This window comes from Arachis hypogaea, chromosome 17 (assembly GCF_003086295.3).
Source record: "Arachis hypogaea cultivar Tifrunner chromosome 17, arahy.Tifrunner.gnm2.J5K5, whole genome shotgun sequence".
Lineage (NCBI taxonomy): Eukaryota > Viridiplantae > Streptophyta > Magnoliopsida > Fabales > Fabaceae > Arachis > Arachis hypogaea.
The window spans coordinates 2760832-2776233 of NC_092052.1; the positions used below are offsets into that span (position 1 = coordinate 2760832).

General features: G+C 33.0%; 2 protein-coding genes and 2 pseudogenes across 5 annotated transcripts; 2 read left to right on the plus strand and 2 right to left on the minus strand.

The window, feature by feature from the left end:
- The first annotated feature begins 146 nt into the window (after positions 1–146).
- On the plus strand, positions 147–2042 carry LOC112765789 (ABC transporter G family member 1-like; annotated as a pseudogene).
- Positions 2043–2395: 353 nt separating this feature from the next.
- LOC112765486 (probable sugar phosphate/phosphate translocator At1g06470) lies at positions 2396–8457 on the plus strand (annotated as a pseudogene).
- A 532-nt stretch (positions 8458–8989) lies between these two features.
- LOC112764867 (KIN17-like protein) lies at positions 8990–11642 on the minus strand. Of its 4 annotated transcripts, none has more exons than XM_072223179.1 (3): positions 11229–11642; positions 10727–11073; positions 8990–10505 (listed from the first exon to the last, which is right to left on the minus strand). In XM_072223179.1, the coding sequence occupies exon 3, from the start codon at positions 10461–10463 to the stop codon at positions 9903–9905; it is 561 nt and encodes a 186-aa protein (XP_072079280.1). In that variant the 5' UTR covers positions 10464–10505; positions 10727–11073; positions 11229–11642; the 3' UTR covers positions 8990–9902. The 4 variants fall into 4 exon arrangements, with proteins under 4 accessions (XP_072079280.1, XP_072079282.1, XP_072079281.1 ...); XM_072223181.1 differs by having other exon boundaries at positions 8990–10498; positions 11229–11615; XM_072223180.1 differs by having other exon boundaries at positions 10727–10914; positions 11229–11551.
- Positions 9258–9578, minus strand: LOC140181019 (KIN17-like protein). Its single transcript, XM_072223282.1, has one exon. It carries the CDS (start codon positions 9576–9578, stop codon positions 9258–9260), a length of 321 nt encoding a protein of 106 aa, XP_072079383.1.
- Positions 11643–15402: the final 3760 nt, after the last annotated feature.

Here is a 15402-nt window from a genome sequence, read left to right on the forward strand (position 1 = left end):
CTCCTAAGATTCCAATTGCACTATTTATATCCTTCTGATTGCGATCCGGGCAACATAATAGTCCTTCAGTGAATTTCCGGCGTAACTCAGCGGCGGCCTTGCTTATGTGGCATAACTACTACCACGTTAGAGCCATGAGTGTACAGATGACGTGGATTGTAATGTAAAATTTCCCCATGTAGCCCCTCTCTTCATGTTTAAACCCTAAAACTTCGTTGGCCTCCCCTCAATGTGGGTTCTCTACATGACATACTTGAAAATCAAATTCTTGTTATTTATTCAGGATGTTGAAGAAGGTTTTGGATTCAGAGTTACTGCTGAAGTAGCAATTGACATCCTTGTAAAGTCTTATGGATCATCTGAGATTAAAAACCAAGTTAATAATGTAGTGGCAACAATAACTGAAAGTGTAAGTTCATGTTACATTCCTTACCAAACTTTTCAAAACCTATATCTCTATGACAAATATGAAAAACTAACCTTTGCATACCTACAGAATTCAGGAGCAGTTGGGAAGAAGAGGGTCAACGCCACATTCCTCACTCAGTGCCTCGTTCTTATGAGAAGATCTTCGCTGCGATTGTTTCGTGACTTGAGCAATTACTGGCTGCTTCTTGTTGTCTTTATTGCAGTAGCTATTAGCATGGGTTCCATGTTCTATAACATTGGCTCAAGTAATGGATCAATTCAAGTAAGTAAACTATGAAAAGCAATTAACATTATGACTTGTAATGCACAAGGTTAAGAAGTTAATATAATATCTTCATGCATGGTTCAGGGAAGAGGGTCTCTGCTTACTTTTTTGATATCAACTCTGGCTTTCATGGCTCTTATTGGTGGATTCGCTCCATTAATGGAGGAAATGAGGGTAAGATTGCTATGCTCCATTATTGGTGGATTCGCTCCATCAACTCTGTACTTTCTCAGCACTTCCATATATGCTAATGATTTGTCTAATTCCTGGAGGAATAATATATTACCTCTCAGGGCTGCAGAGAGGTTTAGAACACTTTGTGTACTTTGCTTCTGTTCTGTTTGCCATTGTGCTTTGGGTTGAGAGCCTCATGATGGTTGTGGGGAGTATGTTTCCCAATTTCGTAACCGGCATGAGCATTACCTGCGGAATTCAAGGACTAACCATCTTAACTGGTGGATTCTACAGGCTGCCAAACAATCTTCGAAAACCATTTTGGAAATACCCCTTTTACTACCTTTCTTTCCTTAAGTATGCTTTCCAAGGATCTTTCAAGAATGAATTTGAAGGCTTAAAATTTTCCATGGAACAAGGTGGAAGTGCAAAAACCATTATTAGTGGTAGAGACATTTTGACAAACACATGGCAGGTGGAAATGGGGCATTCCAAGTGGGTTGATCTTGCCATCATGTTTGGGATGATTCTTGTTTTTAGGATTGTGTATTTGGCTATTACAAAAAGCAAGGAGAAGTTGAAACCTCTTGCTGCTTCCATTAACAATCACCCAACAAAAGGTGGAAATGGCATTGTGCTTCTTCTCCGTCTCTCCGTCGACGATGACCGGTTGGAACTTCCTGCAACATGGCTCCCAGTTCCTCTCATGGGGGACAGCTATTGGTGTACACAACAGATGCAGAAGGAGACGTTGATGGAGAGAACCACATTGAGGGGAGGCCAATGAAGTTTTAGGGTTTAAACATGAAGACAGGGGCTACATTGGGGAATTTTACAACACAATCCAGGTCATCTGTACACTCATGGCTCCAACGTGGCAGTGGCTGTGCCACATAAGCAAAGCCGTCGCTGAGTCACGCCGGAAATTCACCGAAGGACCATTATGTTGCCCGGATCGCAATCTGGAAGACATAAATAGTGCAATTGGAATCTTAGGGGTTAAATCGGTGCACGGGCTGAATCTGGGGGACCATTATGGGGATTTAGTCCCCAAAGTTTGCATTTTAGCTCGAATGGGTCCTTGTATCTTTGTTTTCAAGACGAATACATAATGGTCCCAATGATTGAAGAAAATAACCACCATAATTTGTATTTAGCTTCTCTTTCTCTCTGACACACACATTCCGTATTTTGTTATTGTTATTTTCATTGCATTGTCTAACATTGCATAATTAGCATAAACTAATTTCGATAAAAAAAATTTGAAGAATTGGTCTTTCCTAGTAGTTTCTAAACAATCAATGTTTGTATCATTATTGCTTCATTTAGATGAATAGGGAAGATGTACCTATCTGCTATGAATATTTAGCTTAATCTATCTGCAAAATGGTGGTGGCTATCAAGGAGCAATTGTTTCTTTTGGTTTTTAAAAATATCTTGGCTTATTGTTCTAAGATGTAATGACAATCAATGTTTAATTTGTTTATTCTTTGATTACTGATCAATGATTTTAAGTCCATCATGCAGGCGTACTTTGATGAATTTGATTATGAAACCAGGTCCTGTGCTAGAAAGGCAGCTTGTGCGCTGGCTTTGTTATGCACCCAAGTGAGGTTAAGTAGTTGGTTTTGGTCAAAGAGTATGCTGGATTTGTTGTGGAGTATATAAATGGCAATAATTTGACATACAGAAGGAAATGGTACAGAGTGAATTGGATTCTGACAAGGGCAACTTTGCTAGGATCACTGGTGGTAACAGTGGAAGAGTAGGTTCTGTCTTTGGTAGAGAGCCTTCATTTTCACGCTGGTGTGATGCGGACGAAGAAGTCCATTTCAATTGGGAATTAGGAAATGCAAGGAATGATCTTGTGGACGAAGACCCTCGTTTTGAATTATCATTTCATCAGGAGCTACAAAGAGGACCTTTAGAAAGGGAGAGACTGTTTCACCTAAAGTTTCAGCATAGCATTTTGTATGGTGCTAGTTACATGGATGAAGATTCAATTCATCGGAGAGTAAATGGATCTGAGAAGCATGTGCCTTTTGATATTGAGAACAGGCCTACAGGGGGACTGACCCATGTTGACTCCTCCATGTCCTTGGAAGATCATGGATCATTGGCAAAAAGCTCCCGCAATCCTATTTCTATGGGATATATTTTAAAGACGTTTGTTTTCATTCTTATTTGGTACACATTCAGTCTATGTTTGACCCTGTAAGTTTCTTCTTGATACATATAGTCATCACATGCATAGATACACTATGTAAGGTTATTTACGATTCGCATTTTCTTGTTTTTCTACTAATTTGGACAGGTACAATAAAACTCTATTAGGAGCTGATATGGGGAAGTTCCCGGCTCTTATATGATGAATACTTTCCACTTCATGATGCAAGGTGTCCTATCAAGGATTATTACCTGGTGCTGGTCTCATAAATTTCAAACTGTTGTCATGTCTTGGAGGGATTACTTTTTGAAAGGTAGCCTTTGAACTCTGCTATCTCATTATTGCTATTGTTCTCTGCTCACTTGGTTATGCTCCTTTGGATATTCCATATTGAAACTTCTAGATACATTTTTTTTATCATTAAGTTTGTGTTATTGACTGTTATAGTTCATTGCTCTTTGTGGTAGTTGTTATTCTGACTCGGGAAATACTAACAAAATGTATAGTTACAACACTACTTGGGATATTTGAAGGCATGCCACTTTTTTGTTATAGTTAACCCCCCCCCCCCCCTCTCCCTTCCCTCTTCCTTCTTTTCCTTTTTTTTTTTAATTAAAAATATCTTGTGCCATTTCTTTACAGTGAAGCTGTTTTTCATGCAAAATTCTCATCACTCGTTATATTAACTTTTCTATCAACTAATGCCACAGATGGACTTTGCCTTTCACAGTTGTGCCGACTGCTCTTGGAACAGCATTGGATGTTAACCTGAGCAATGCATCTTTAATTTCCATCTCTGTCGCAATGTTAGGTGATATTTCTGTTCTTCTCTATGTAACCTGAGGGAAATATTTGTTTAAATTCTTTTGTAATGTCACGTCTCATTTCACTACATCGCCCTCTATTTTGTAGAAGATACTATTTTTCTTCCCTAACTTCATTGTCCTTTCCACTTGCAGTGTAAGTCTGGGGCTCCAATTTTTTTGCTTTTGCATTCGGGTAATTTTCTCTTTTCCCCATATGTCATCTGTGTGCGTATTCAAGTATAAACAAGTCAATTGTTTCAATTCATGTTTTCGCCATTGAATTGTCAAATATTTGTTGGAAGGTTGGAGGCACCAAGCTATAAACTATCTGGCATCGTTGTAGTCATCTCTATCGGCATATTACTAACAGGCACGTTCAGTCTAAGAGCTCCTCGTTATAATTTACATTTATTTGCACTTACAAAATCATAACATCTGACCCAGTATAGCTGCCAACAGGCATTAACAAAGATTAGCTGAATATGGATGCTAATTAACAGTTCCATGGTTCCATCATATCGTTCCATGTTGAATATGCGATTTCTTTAAACATCTTAATTTTTTATGTGAAATAGCTTCTGGAGAGGAGTTGATCTACATTGTTAATTTACTTCATTTGCTTTTCCATGATATTTTGGAATGTTTATCAGAATTTAGAATGGCCCCTATGTCTTTGTGTGCTCTTGGAAGTTCCTAGTCCATTCTGAATTTTGGTTTTTCCAGTTAATACCTCAACATTGTTTAGCAAACTATTGAACAGTGAACCAGTTAAAGATTTCAACGGATATTGGGTTTTAATTATTTTTTACTGTCATGGTGAATGTTTCTCAGTTCTATATAGTATCACGATTACAAGTTCTCTTGATTTTAAATTTTCAATTGAAGCTTGCCCAGCGAACTTTTCAAGCATTAGGAAAACGTGCCACATTGAGAATTCACACACATACCCATCTTATTTCTGTGCATTGCAGTTGCAAAAGAGACAGAATTTCAGTTATGGGGGTTTATACTTGTTATGCTTGCTGCTATTATGTCTGGGTTCCACTGGTGTATGACCCAGATCCTTTTGCAGGTATGATATTTGCATTTTTTTCCTTTTGCTTAAAAAGTCTGTATAAAATACAAGTGAGCACTTGCAGAACCACATTAAAGTTTCATTATTTTTCTTTGTGCCCTTTGTAACTAGTATTCTTACCTTGTTTTGTTGCCGCGGAACCTAATTTTCATTCTTGTTGTGCATGTGGACTCAAAAACCAAATTGAAGAAAGAAACCTATGGTAAGTTCCCTGTATAACTCCACATGAATCATTAGGCACATCTTCATTCACAATAGATTTTTTACAATATATTTGATAAACTTTATTGGTTAAAATAATCTTTTGCTTATTTATTTCTTGTTGGTTTCAGTCAATCGACCCATAAATTTAATATAACTTAGTGCCTTTTGTTTTTTTGGTTCCTGTATAAATTGATAGCAGAATCTTTGTGCCTTTACTGAAAACGCAGATGTACTTTAAAAAAAAGGTAGATGTGTACTTTATACCTAAGATATCATAAATATCCTAAGCATGAGAGATCATATGATTGTTAGAAAACTAAAGCAGATGTTTAAGTGATCATTGTACACCATTTGTAGTTGTAGATAGCAATAAATTAGTTTACATAGGTCACTACTCTCTCCATTATTTATTCATTTCATATGTTGAACTAAATCCTCCATACTCCATAGTATATTTAGGAGATGAAGGCAAATATATATAGACCTTAATGAATAGGCTTAAAATCTCAACCAGGATTGATATCTAGGAGATAGGTAATGGCAAGGATAGTTTCATAAAATGAATCAAAAGATATTTTCGATGTTAGAATCTTAGATGTAAGTAGTGTCCTTTATCCCTTACTTTACTAATACAAATTTTGAAAGTTCTATTATAGTCTAGCAAAGCCTTTATGTGCATTTTCAAATGTTTCAGGTCTAAAAGATCCACTTACTCTTATGAGCTATGTAGCACCAGTAATGGCAGTGGCAACTGCACTTCTCTCTCTTGCATTAGATCCATGGCATGAACTCCATAACAACAAATACTTTGATGATTCAAGGCATATTACTCAAAGTTTCTTCCTGATGATTTTGGGGGGCTTTCTTGCCTTTTACATGGTAATGCTATTCCCTTCAAGATTCATTTGTGCTCTGATCTAACACAACTAGCTTCTTATTGACTTTTTTGAGATAGGCTTTGTTAGAAATAAGGAGAATATCTTGTAATATCTCTATCATATTTCATCATATCAAATCCTATGTCCTAGGATTAGCTGAGATATCTACTTATTTCATGATCATTTCCTTAATTCTTACATAACTAGGATTAGGATTTCACTTCGTTATAAATAGAGATAGTATTCCTCTCTTGTAAACACATCATGTTCTATCAGAATAATACGTCCATATGGTTTAATAATCTTTCTTCTTCTCTTTTCTTTCTCTTCTACTTAAAACTTACAGTCTCAACAGGAAACCATATGATATTTTTTCTTGTTCCAGGTGTTAACCGAATATTTTTTGGTCTCAGTAACCAGTGCAGTCACAGTCCCAATAGCAGGGGTAGTCAAGGAGGCTGTCACAATATTGGTATGAACTACGCTTCGATATTGTTCTTATCTTTTGATATGAATATCCAGTGATCCCTCTTAATCTTTTATGTTTATTACCAGATCCTTTCGGTATTATTCTGTCAAGATTACATTGCTTCAATATATGAATTAATTTAGTACTATATTTTTTATAACTGTTGCATGTTATGTTCGAATAGGATAGAGGTTTCTTAGTGTTGCGGTTGCTTATTGTAGATTTACTTGCACTTTCTGGTTATATGCTGTTTATGTGTAGGTTGCGGTATTGTACTTTCATGATAAATTTACATGGGTGAAAGGACTCGGTCTCTGCACTATTCTGTTTGGTGTCAGTTTATTCAAACTGGTACAAGTAAGTCATCAGCAAACTTGTCTTCCAAAATTCTTTTTCCTTTAATTTTATTATGCTTATTTATATGTTTTTTCGATCTATTTTTCTATTTTAGATATCTGAAGCTTCAGAAGGGCCATTTTGGTGAAGGTGAGGTGGCAGTGCTTCACACAACAGATTCTTCTGGCAAATATGTTATTCTTGAGGAGATGGATGAGCAGGATATCTGAAACCTTCATAGCAACATCTTCAAAGTAAGTCCCTCAGTTGGACTGTTGTTAAGTGATGCATGAAGCTATAATAACTTATCTACAGATATATAAAAATTGACGTTCCCTTTTTAATCATAAGATCATTAGTGCTTGTCTTGCTCATCTCAGGGCTTGAATGTTGATGTTATCAACTACTACTGCTAATATGGCACTCATTAATACTTTCTGTCAGTGGAGAAATGTAGGGCTGCACATGGATCGGATAATATCCGCATATCCGCGGTAATTATCCGCATCCGATCCGAATTTTGCGGATATTATCCGATCCGCAGAGTCATCGGATCGGATCGGGTCTGATCCGCACTATGGTCGGATCGGATTGCGGATTCGGCAGTGATATCCGCGGATCCGATCCGCAAATCCGCATATCCGCACATCACATATAAATAGCATAGTTTAAGAAAGTAAACCCTAATGTTATATGAATTTTAGTGTGTTATTTTATGAATTTTATGATATTTTGTTTTTAATCTTTTATGTTGTACTTCAACTTAGAATAATTAAACTTAAATCTTGTGTTATTATTTTATTTTTGTTATTCAAGAGAACTATTATTGATAATATTTTATGAGTAAATAGACTTAAACAGATAAAAAAATAAATTTTCTGGATATTTTTTTGTAAAAACAGCCAAATAGAATTTTAAAATAGTTTCTTTTGAATTATGCGGATATACCCGATATCCGATCCGCAAGTATGCGGATCGGATCGGATCAGATCCAGCCTAAAAAATTGCGGATATCGTATCCGATCCGATCCTATGAGTGCAGTGCGGATCGGATAGAATTTTAAGCTATATCCGATCCGATCCGATCCGTGTGCAGCCCTAGAGAAATGTACTACTTTTATTGTGCACATTTCTTGTACACCTTTCTTTTATGATATAAAAGTCGAATTTTTTATCTTCTCTCACTTTTTATCGATGGCGTTTATTTGGTATATAAGAGAAGTGTATACAGAGTAGTGCATATAATATCTCTCAATTGCTATATTTGTGTAGCTCCTACGACTCGCCTGCTGACCGACTTCATCTCATGTTTTCAACAGTTACCTCTTGATGCTTCCATTGGATTTGTGATGTGAAGGTGCTTTCCAAGTTTATCAAACCGGAGGAAACAAATCACCCGGCGATGATCAACATTTAAGCCCAATCATTCATCACTTCCATTTTAAAATTTTGTAATTGAATATCTTGTATTCTGTTAGTGTTTCATCGGTAGAACAAATTTTGGTATTCTTGACTTGAGTTGTCAAGATATATTTTGTAGATTAACGCAGCAGGGTGTAGTAGATCAAAGGTTCATTTTTGTTTTAATGTATCGAGTTACATGTTACTAATTTTTTGTTCTTATGTAATAAATGTAACTCTTTGATTTTGTTTATTCTTACCTGATGTTTCATCTAATTCTGAGTCATGTTCAATCTTATAAAAGGGGAAGTATAGATTCTGAAAATAACTGAGTGGCATCAACGCTTCTCTAAGTCGTCCCGTTCCATACTACATGGTATATACAGATTAGCGTGAAGATCTATCTTAATCAGCTCATGAAATTTCATAAACTATGCATGAAAAAGTGTAGTTTGGACACACCAAATAAACCTTTTAAATTTGAGTAAGAAATTCTCATATTCTACAGTTTATATCTTAATATAATGATGCAGAAGAAAAGAAATTCATAATCATAACCTTCTTCATATGCATAACCTTTTTTCTTCATATGTGCAACTGATACAAGAATAATCGAATGTATATACATGTAAGTAGAACAACACCACCTCAACCTTGTGAACATTGAACCGTTACGTTCTAAAATTAAGAAGTTCATTACTTGCACGTATAACATTGTAGTTTGGAGCTTACAATCACCATCTCCCCGCAATTTTCTTACTACCAGAAAGTAAAAAGATTCTCCATTGCCAATCAAAATTAAGTAGTTCATTAATTGCACGTATAACATTGTAGTTTGGAGCTTACAATCACCATCTCCCCGCAATTTTCTTACTACCGGAAAGTAAAAAGATTCTCCATTGCCAATCAAGCACGCATTCAATCTTTTAACAGGGAAGATTATCGTCATGATTGATCTCATATAGATAAAAAATTACAGACGGATACATAAGAATAAACAATGTTATTCAACCAACTTAACACACAATCACTTGGTTATTATTCTCATCAAACTCATTGTGCTATTTTACAAATGTCTTCATATTCCACTGCTTTGAGTACCCTGCCATCATAGGCACCTTTCTTTATCTGCACCTTTGCACAAAAATGATCCGTATCCACCCCCAAAAGTTTCGCAGTTGATCCACGATATGCACCATTGACAATTTTTACACGGCCCCCAACTTGTGGAATCACAGTTTCAAGCTCTTCCTGATCGACTCTCAGCACATGCTTGCTTTGAAGCATTTCAATTTCCCCAACATATTTGTCAATCACCTTTCTCACCACACCCTTTTGCTTGTAGTACCCCTTCTCTGCCAAGGCCTTGCTCATAAACTTAACAATAATTCCCTCATGCAATCAATAGTCCTTCCTGTTGATTTTCTCCTTTTTCTTCTCCTCTTCCCTAATCAATTCTTCCAAGGTTGACTTTCCTCCACCGCCACTCTCTTTTCTCTTCAAACTATTTCCCAGATTCCTTCCCTCGAATTTATCTTCCTCATCCTCATCAAACACAGCCTTCTTCGATGACTCATGTTTCTCTTTGATCACAGGCTTAGCCGATGCCCCAAGAGAAAATCCTATCTTAACTCCATCTTCCACATTTAGTTCCCTCGGAGCCTCGACCCTTGAAGCCTGATCAGCCTCAGTAGTATCTTACCGTTGCATCAATTGCTCAGCTTTTTCGATCTGTTTCATAATCTCCTTCTCTTGCTTCTCTTCCTCCACCATATCTGCCTTGATCCTCTTATTCTTCATCCTCTCCTTGAAAAGGGTCTCAGAATCTCTATCTATATATGTAATGAACCAACCCTTAGGTGTTTCCTCGACTTTACACTTCCCCGTTCGACCCAAGTACTTCACAAACTCTGTAAGAGTTGCCCACTGAGTGGAGTTCATATGAACATGATGCCTGTCATTGATGTACTCATTATAAACCACGGTGGCAGCAATGCGGCTGAACCGATGGCTGCGCTTCATGTGCTCAAGGAAATATGTCTCAAACTCCTCGGAATAACCCTCGATTATCTGATGTGGGTTTTGGCCAAAAATCTGCATCTGGCGCTGGTGGCTTTCACTCATGCAGTGGCATTTGAACCCATTCTCGTCTCGGCATTGCTTCTGGCACATCTGGCAGTACCACCTAAGCTTCTGCAGCCCTTTTGCCATGATTCGATTGGCGATGGCTTTCCGTGTAAGAAATTCATTTTTCCCCATCGATTATCCGGTTCAAATGTTTCAGACAAAAAAAACTAAAAACTAAAAACAAACAAAAGAAACCCTAATTCAGTGGTTGTCTTCAGATTACAAACATAACAGAGAAATTGAATAATTCGCAATTAGAGTCACATTATAACGGTTGCATTCAAAGAAATATAAAATCTCTAATCCATAGCAATCATAGGGAATTAGAGATATATAAGATTGAGAGAGAGAGAGAGAGAGAGAGAGAGAGAGAGAGAGAGATTCTAAGAACAAACCTGAGAAGGGGGCTTCGAGATGACTTTGATGGCGGTGGCTGGGGGGGCCGAGGATTTGGTTGTGGCGGCGATTGGTGGCGGAGCTCGCGACGGAAAGGGCGGAGGCTGGAACCTGGAAGCTAGATTGGCTACGCGGTCTGTGGATCGTTACTTTTCGTCGTTGATGTCGTGGGTCTGGGCCACTGGGCCTGTTTAATATAAACAACAAGGAGAAGTATAGGAAAAGGATTTATAAACAACTAGCGGGTACTTGTTGACAGGGATGGCAACGGGTAGAGGAGGATAGGGTTTGAACCCAATCCTAACCCTATCTAGTATCCACGACTCAACCCTATCCTATCTGCGGGCTGAAAAATATCCAAACACAACAAAATGAAGAATAGAGCAGTAAAAAAAAGAGTGAACAGAGCAAAGAGCAGTGAGCAGAAAACCAGAAAAAGAGGGCATGAAAAAAAAATAAAAAAAATCGAAGAACAGAAAGTAGTGAGCAGGCAGTGCTGACCTTCGGCGACCAAACTAAGACGACGGCGCGAGTAGAGGGCAGACGAGGACGACGACGAGCAGAAGACAGGCGAAGACGACGAACACCCAGAGTACAGACGAAGACGGTGAGTGAGATGAAGACGAAGCTGTTCGGCGAAGGGGCTAGGGCTTAGTGTGCCAAGGCTTCCATGGTTCGAAGAGGAGAAAGTGAAGGACTGAAGGCTGCTTTTTTCTTTATTTCAACCCTAAACATACAAGATACAACGATACCGTTTATTTGTTTGACCGAAGGTTGCTCTTGCTTTTGAATTGATCTCTCCTTTTTTTTTGTAAATTTTTGATAAATTTAATAGGTAAAGTTTACAAATTTATAAATTTGGTTTCAGTAGTTAGAGCCTTTTCACATACTTAAGGTCCTTGGTTTATTTCCTATATATAATATTTTTAAACATATATAATACATATTATGCAGGTGCGGGTAGGGTTAAGACTCAACCCGCACTCTACCCGCTCCGCACTTAACCCTGTCCGCAGCGAATCGGATTGGCAACCCTATCCACAGCGAATCAGATTGGTAACCCTATCCGACCGGGTTGGGTTGGATTGGGTACCCGCGGATAGGATCCATGTTGCGAGGCCTACTTGTTGAGCCGTTTTTTTATTATTTTAAAGAAATTAATTTTTATAATTTTATTTTTTATTTATAAATGATTAAATAATAAAATAGTTAAGAATTTATAAAAATTTAAAAATGAATATAAAAATTTTATAGGTTATTTAATTTTTAAAATGTATAAAATTTATAAATTTAAATTAAATAAGATATTAAAATTTTTTTAGAATGTATAAGATTTATAAATTTAAATTAAATAAGATATTGAAAATTTTATTATGTTGTTATTATATATAACAAAACTAAGATAAAGATTTACAAAGATTATTTATAATTTAATTATTTATAAACATTATTAAATTTTTTTTAATAATATTTAATTTAAAGTAAAAATAAATTTTTTATGCAATGTTTTCTTTATCTTTATACATATTTTTAATAAATAAAAAATATTTTATTTTTTTTAATTTTATATTCAATTTTTTAAATTATGTTTAGTTTTATTATTTTTTAAAATTATTAATTTATATTTTTATTGTATTATCTCACTATGCTGCGTACTATTCTTTTTTCTTATTATTATTCTTTATACACATAAATTCGGTACAAAACACTACATTAAATAAAAGACATCATTCTTACATTTTATTTTAACTCAATAATATTTTTAAAATAAAATTAAACTTCAACTTTAAGAAAATAAACAAAAAGAATCTTTTGAAGGAGATAACCACAACTTGAAAATTTGAAGATTTTTGTAAAAATATAGATAGATCTCTTTAAATTTTATAAAAATATAGGTAGAATTTAAAATTTAAATTTTATTATATCAAATAAAATTAAAAAATTAGCTCTATATTAATAATTAACAATTTTGAAATGTCATAGTTACTTAATTGTTTCACAATAATGTGTTGATATCAAATTTTATTTTATTTTATTTTAAATTTTAAAACTTTAAAACATTAATTAATTAATTATTTTTTTGGAGAAAATAGATATTAGAATTACAATTTGTTATGATTGTAACAAATATTTTATATTTAAATTTTATTAATTTATCAACATTTAATTTAAGTATAATTTAAATTTAAAAAACAAATTTAAGTTTGATTTGAATATAAAAAACAAACAAATCTCTTAATTTAGTGAATTTTTAAATCTAAAAAAATTAAATAAATAAGATAAATAAATAAAAATAATCTATGTACAACGAATTAAAATTATCTGTTTCTTAAATTTTTTCAGTTAAAGATATTAACTGAAAGTAATTGATTGTACTAAATAATAGAAATATTGTATTATATATTTTTAATTTGTACTTTTATAATTGACTTATAATTAGAATTTTCTAAAATATAATTAAGTTTGATTTGAATTTGACTTAAATTTATAGATAAAATAAATAAATTTAAATCATAAACTCTAATAACTAACTAATTAACACTATAGTTTTTTCAAAAATCAAAGAGAGTAAATAGGAATATAAGGTAACTACAATAATTACGTGAACTTATTTATTGCGATTAGTTATTAAGTGAACTTAATTTTTTTGAAAATAATAATTTATTAGCTTTTTCTTTAAATAAAAGAGTAATATTATTATAATTAAAGTAAAATGTAACTATAATTTAAACATTTAAAAGTAACTTTTTAAGCAAATAATTTATAAATAATTTATTAAAATAAAAAAAAATTATTGTCAATAAATTTGTTAAAAAAAAAACACAGCCGAAATTATCAATAAAATAAATAAATTTATACATAAATTATACTTTTTCTAAAATAATAAAATATTAGTAGAAAATTCACCTCTTCATCGAGCCAAACCATCTCAATTGAGTATGGCAATGGAGAATTTCCGTAACTTGGTAGTGTCCATAAACGTATCACTCGTATACGTACACACAAATTTTCGATTGTAGGATTGATGTCAGCAATTTTGTGAATACCAGCCATTGGAATAAGTAGAGAGATTTATAATTTAAAAAGATGAGATTATCAAAATTTTTACATTTATAAAAATAAATAGATAATTACCCATCATCAATCTCTAATTCGATAATAGTATACTTGGTAGATTTGCCATCTTTTTCAAGAGTACTCTCATTCCCAATTCTAGCAAGATATCCAACAACATCTGAAATGATTTAAAATAAAAAAAAATTGTTGTCAATAAATTTGTTAAAAAAAAAACACAGCCAAAATTATCAATAAAATAAATAAATTTATACATAATTTATACTTTTTTTTAAATAATAAAATATTAGTAGAAAACTCACCTCTTCATCGAGTCAAACCATCTCAATTGAGTATGGCAATGGAGAATTTCCGTAACTTGGTAGTGTCCATAACCGTATCACTCGTATACGTACACACAAATTTTCAATTGTAGGATTGATGTCAGCAATTTTGTGAATACCTGGAATAAGTAGAGAGATTTTGGATATATGTAAAGAAAGGGATTGATGTACTTTAAATTGTGGTGCTTTACATCTCTCATAACTTATACTTTTATAGTTGCATCGTAACTAAATTTTTTTAAATTTGGTTAACTTTAATTTAAAATTTAAAAAATAACAAATTAAGTAAAACAACTCAAACTTAAAATTTGAAAATAACAACCTAAACAAATAATAATTTAAAAACTCTAAACTAACGTAAATCTTTATAGTAATATTAGTATGTAACAACCGAAGTATAATTAACGTAACTTTTTTTAAAACTCTAAATTTTTTTAAAAGAATTTATGTAGCTGCAATTTAAAAAAAATCAACAAAATTTTAAAAAATAATACTAAAAAGAATTAATTTTTTTTAAAAAAATAGTGTTAAAATGTAAAAAATAACAATCTAAGTAAAATAATTTAAAATGTAAAAAATAACAACCTAAGTACAACAATCTAAAATTTAAAAAATATAAACTTAAATAAAATAATTTAAAATTTAAAAAATAACAACCTAAGTAAAACAACCCAAACTTAAAATTTGAAAATAATAACCAAAGCAAATAATAATTTATAATTTATAAATATAAATCTAAAAATTTCTAGCGACGACACCTAAGCAAATAAACTCCCAGACTCAACGTATGAGTGCCACGTCAGCAAATGAGCTCCCTATTTGTATTACTATAAAGATAAAGATAATATAAAAATATATATTTTTTAAAATAAGAAAATATTTGATTTATTTTATTTATTTAAAAAATTTGTTAAGCATTTTATCGAGAGAATTGTCATAATACTCCAAATTATTTTTTTAAATATTTTTTGTCGAAAATTTTAGTTATAAATATATTTTAATCACAAAATATTTTATTTTATTAAATAAATGAGTTCTAATGTCAAAATTCTAGTAAAAAGTTTTTAACAAATAATAAAAAGTTTAATTTCACAGTCAATAAATTCAACTAATAGTTAAATTTTTTTTTTTCATTTCTTTAAATAATGAAATTAAAAATGAATAGCTTATAATTAAAAAGAGGGAAAAGATGAAAGTACCTCTATTATTGTTTAGAAACAATCTAAAAAATAACAATGTAAATGTAGTAAAGAGAAAAAGTTATAAATGTGACAAAT

Bases quoted from the DNA above. Each gene is read 5' to 3' on its own strand.
- LOC112764867 (XM_072223179.1), bottom strand. From the start codon at position 10,463: ATGGGGAAAAATGAATTTCTTACACGGAAAGCCATCGCCAATCGAATC.
- LOC140181019 (XM_072223282.1), bottom strand. From the start codon at position 9,578: ATGAGCAAGGCCTTGGCAGAGAAGGGGTACTACAAGCAAAAGGGTGTG.